This window comes from Nelumbo nucifera, chromosome 1, assembly GCF_055504915.1.
Source record: "Nelumbo nucifera cultivar China Antique chromosome 1, China Antique-T2T, whole genome shotgun sequence".
In the NCBI taxonomy this organism is placed as follows: domain Eukaryota; kingdom Viridiplantae; phylum Streptophyta; class Magnoliopsida; order Proteales; family Nelumbonaceae; genus Nelumbo; species Nelumbo nucifera.
The window spans coordinates 109,468,578-109,472,850 of NC_142649.1; the positions used below are offsets into that span (position 1 = coordinate 109,468,578).

At 40.6% G+C, this 4,273-nt stretch overlaps 1 protein-coding gene across 1 annotated transcript; it reads left to right on the forward strand.

Annotated features, from left to right (window-relative positions):
• The first annotated feature begins 2,114 nt into the window (after nt 1-2,114).
• Nucleotides 2,115-4,069, forward strand: LOC104605904 (uncharacterized). Its single transcript, XM_010270855.3, has 3 exons — nt 2,115-2,571; nt 3,263-3,338; nt 3,658-4,069. Exons 1-3 carry the CDS (start codon nt 2,248-2,250, stop codon nt 3,777-3,779), a joined length of 522 nt encoding a protein of 173 aa, XP_010269157.1. The 5' UTR covers nt 2,115-2,247; the 3' UTR covers nt 3,780-4,069.
• The last annotated feature ends 204 nt before the right edge of the window (nt 4,070-4,273 follow it).

Below are 4,273 nucleotides of genomic sequence, written 5' to 3' on the forward strand. Positions count from 1 at the left end.
AACAAGTGTGATGTCAAATCATCTAAGTCCCGACATACGCATAAAAAGTTGCTGGGACCGACAAATGGAGAGGTACCAAGAGTCACCATTATGTTTTCTTAGACAAAATAATTAAATAATAAAATATTAATGGAGGGTATAAGTAATAAACCCAATTTAATTATGAGATCATAGCTTATTGATGAGTTTATTTCTTTCTAAGAACTTGTTAGAGAATAAAAAACACCTATTCAGGGTCCTTATTTAACAGTTTGAGTTTTTAGGTAGAAAGGTTCCTTGAGAAGGTTTCAGAATTTATTTGACCAAGCAAGCAGTCTATCATTTGATCCTCATCGCCCCTGTTATAATTAATTAAATTTTACACAAAATATGGGTGGGTTTGTGCTTGTCTAAGCTTAGTGTGAGAGGGTGTATTTTTAGAAAATAAAAACCTATTCACCTTGAGATTGATCATGCATGCTAGAGCAAACGTTAATTAATTATATATTCCAATACTAAAGATGTACTATGCCACAGCTTAATTAACTGAATAAGCTGGCTCTCCATAAGCTCTTGCCTAAAATATATCGGAATTGAGCAAAACCCCAAATTAAGCAAATGTACTTAGCATATCTGCACCCATTTTGCTTTCATGCATGTCTGTATGTTGTCATGCTGGGTTAATTTGCATGAGGCGTATGTGTCATCACATGGCCAAATTGGTGTGAAATACTGCTACGGGTGCCAGAAACATGCCTAGCTCAATTCCACAGCAGCTCGGGTTTTTGGCTTGACTACATCAAATTGTGTCTCCACTCCAATATAATGCAGCAGGTGCAGCAGCTAGCTACTCTGTACAAATTCAGATTCTAAGGTCTTACATACATACATCCCAGAATTAATACTCCACCACTTCTCTGTGGTTATTTACTCCCGGACGTACTAAGGCTTTGCATCCCCGTCTGTCTGTCTCTGGTCCGTTCGCTGCATGCTGCTACACCTTGGAATTGGAAGCTAGCTAGGATCGTAAATATTATACTGTTACCCATAAAAGCTGGTACCCAGCTTCCGAGAATAAGTTTTACTTACTACGAAACAATCATCATCTTAATAAACTTTTTTACGTCATTTGCTGGTAGAATTTTACAGTCTTGATTTTTGCTCTGGTGAAGAACCCTAGACGGCACCCATTAATGGTGGACGTGAGCTCGTGATCATGGTATGCAGCTACGAGTTGAATCATGAATGAGATGGGGTGGGGGGTTAAATATCTGCGTCAATAATTCATGGATTACGTTTAACTGTAGAGCAAGAGAATGTTTATATAAGCCAGCCTTGCAAGCTGTGGCCATTAGTTCTATTTTGTTTTCATTAATTGTTTTTTAGCAGCGGCCAGCGGGTCACGTGAATTGAGCATCTTCGTAGACGAAAATACCCTTCAACATTGTGGTTGTGGGGGGAAGCAACTCTGAATTCCCTGAGCTGGCTGTCTTCCGTCTGAGAAACTACTGAGAAGTAGTGAGAACTGATCAGAACGTACGTACGTGCAGCCTTGGAGGAGGTGGTGGTGGTGGGCCGGAACTCGCCGGCAACATGGAGCTGTGGGCTGCAGCTCTGCCCCTCTGTTGTAACCGAATCTTACCCTCTGTAACTCCATTTATTGCTCTGATCAGCTTCTTAACTGAATCCTCGATCTTTTTTTTTTTCCTTTCTACTTTTGTATTCGTTTTTGACCATCACTTTCTCACTCTTTCGCACTTGATGAAAGCAAGTAACTTCTGTGTTCTTCCCATTTACTCCAAAAAATTCCCTTCACCAAAATACCCTTCTCCCTGCATCATCCACCCTGATTAAGCTAGCTTGAAAATCTGGACTTTACTCCATTACTATTTACTACTAGAACTAGAAGTTCATCTAGTTACAGCCACGTGCATGGTTATTACCAACCAGACTACTCCTTTGGACGATATGTTATGTGTAACTGTGTATAGTGGCTTGTTTGTCTTGTTATAACCTATGAAGCTTGAATCGTCAGAAAAGGTAAGGGCATTTTAGTCTTTTGGACAAAGACAAATCGGAGTTTTAACTCTGGCCGTGCTTTTTTTTTTTTGGGTTATATATCTATGCCAGATAAATCCGCCACCCAAGTTAGCTAGATCATAAAGGATGCATGTTACTTCATTTCTTCTATTCACCCACCTCTCTACTCTTCTTGCTTAGCAGTTAGCAGTGCACTTCTTTGTCTATCTGTCTGTCAGAGTTTCAGCCATGAATGTGAAGACGAGAAAGAAGATGAGGGGTTTCATGTGCCAATCTCCAGGGGCGACGGCGGTGTGTATCCCCGGCGACCCACGATCAGTGATCGTGCCAAGGAGACCGGCGGGCAGATCTTCGGTAGACCATTCCCTGTTCATCAACTCCAAATACTCTCGTCTCATTGAGTCTCGGAAGCTCCCTTTAGGTGGTGACAACAGACCAGCACCACCTTTGTCACTGTCATCGTCCATCCAGAGGGAACGAGAGCTAGAACGAAAGTCCTCCAACGCGTGCTCCTTATCCACTGCACTGACTTCCTCCGATCAAGTGTTTCAGGTCTGAATTCATAACAATCATTAAACATAAACCTATGTTTCTCTTTCTCCCCCCTTTTTTTTCTTTTTCTTTAACCCTAGGGGAGAGCTACTGAGCTAGCTATGCGACCATAATGAAGTCACGGGTTGGATTCTTCCATCCACGCGACTACCCATGTCGTCAGTTCCGATCACAGAAGCTAGCTAGATTTAATTGATGAAATGTATTATTCTCTTCTGATGAAGAAAATAAACAAAATAAAAGGAATATTCTGCCTTTTCTGTCTTCTTTCTTCACAAGGGGTTTGTTTGTAGCTCGTAGTTAGCAATTTCAGAATCCTAAGTCATGGAGTAAGACTTGTCTTATCCCATAAATCATGATACGTGGCTTACATCCATGTATCTATCTATCCTACACATTTAAACACTCATTCCATAATAGATCTCTTTCTCTCTTTCTCCTCAAAAGCTTAATTAATTAAATTAAGAATTCTTTTATTAGGTGGGGTATGTGAATGTGATTTTCTGTTCATGGTTTGCCATATTGATCACATCACTGACCAGAGAAGGGAAAAGGAAAATGCTACTCAAAGAAAGAAAGAAATATATGAAGATGGAAAAGAAAAGAAGAATTGATGAATTTTCCATTTATGTTATATATATATATCTTAACTACACACATATTGTTCTTATTCAATATGACATGGGTCCAGGTGGTTGTTATGAGAGTTTCTCTTCATTGTCAAGGTTGCGCTGGCAAAGTGAAGAAACATTTATCCAAGATGGAAGGTAATACTTGTTTCCCCACCAAAAGTGGGTTGATCTCATGTAGTGCATTTGCATTTATCAGTTTTGTATCAGGACTATGTATAAGATAAGATCATTACCCAATCAATGGTGAACTTCACTGCCTAGTACCTACTAATATTGATGGGTGGATCAGATGTGGGCCTCACCACTGGTCATATGTGACCAACTGCCCATGCAGTGTACAAACAAAATAATGAACAGCTTTACCCAGGACCCGACTGTCCTTCTGTTTCTCTCTCTTTGGTCATGCCCATTAACTAATGTTTGGTCTGTTGTTGTTTTTGTGTTGTGATGAAAGGAGTGACATCCTTCAGCATAGATCTGGAGTCCAAGAGGGTAACTGTAATGGGACACGTCTCACCTGCCGGAGTTCTGGAGAGCGTATCAAAGGTGAAGAAGGCGGAGTTCTGGACCTGCTGAAAGGGATAGAGACTTGTTGCCTTAGCATCAAACAGTGCCAAAGAGAAGAAGAAGAAGCCTGCAGGAAATTTGTTTTTATCTGTATTGGTTGGGTAAGTTTTTTTTTTCTTCTTTTTAAAAAGTATGATAGTCCAACGATTGGAGGCTGATGGTTGGTTGGGAGGTGAAGCAGTGGGGACGAGGATGTGTAGTTGATGGAGGTGTTTGCATCTGTTGGCTATTGTGTATGGGATTGGTTTGTTTTAATAGTTGACAATGACTTACTTGATTTATTTTTATTTCTTTATTTACATTTTGTATATTCTATGCACACTACTGTTGAATGTTGACAACCTACTCGCTAGTGATTAGTGAAGCATGGAGTTACGGTTTTGCTTTTGGGGTGGCAATGGGTAGCTACTCAGAACAGAAGTCAGAACTATATATCCGTTAATCCCCAGCAGTCCCTTGCTTGAAACCGTCCATGCACAAGCGGCAGCAGGCGCCAAACCCTC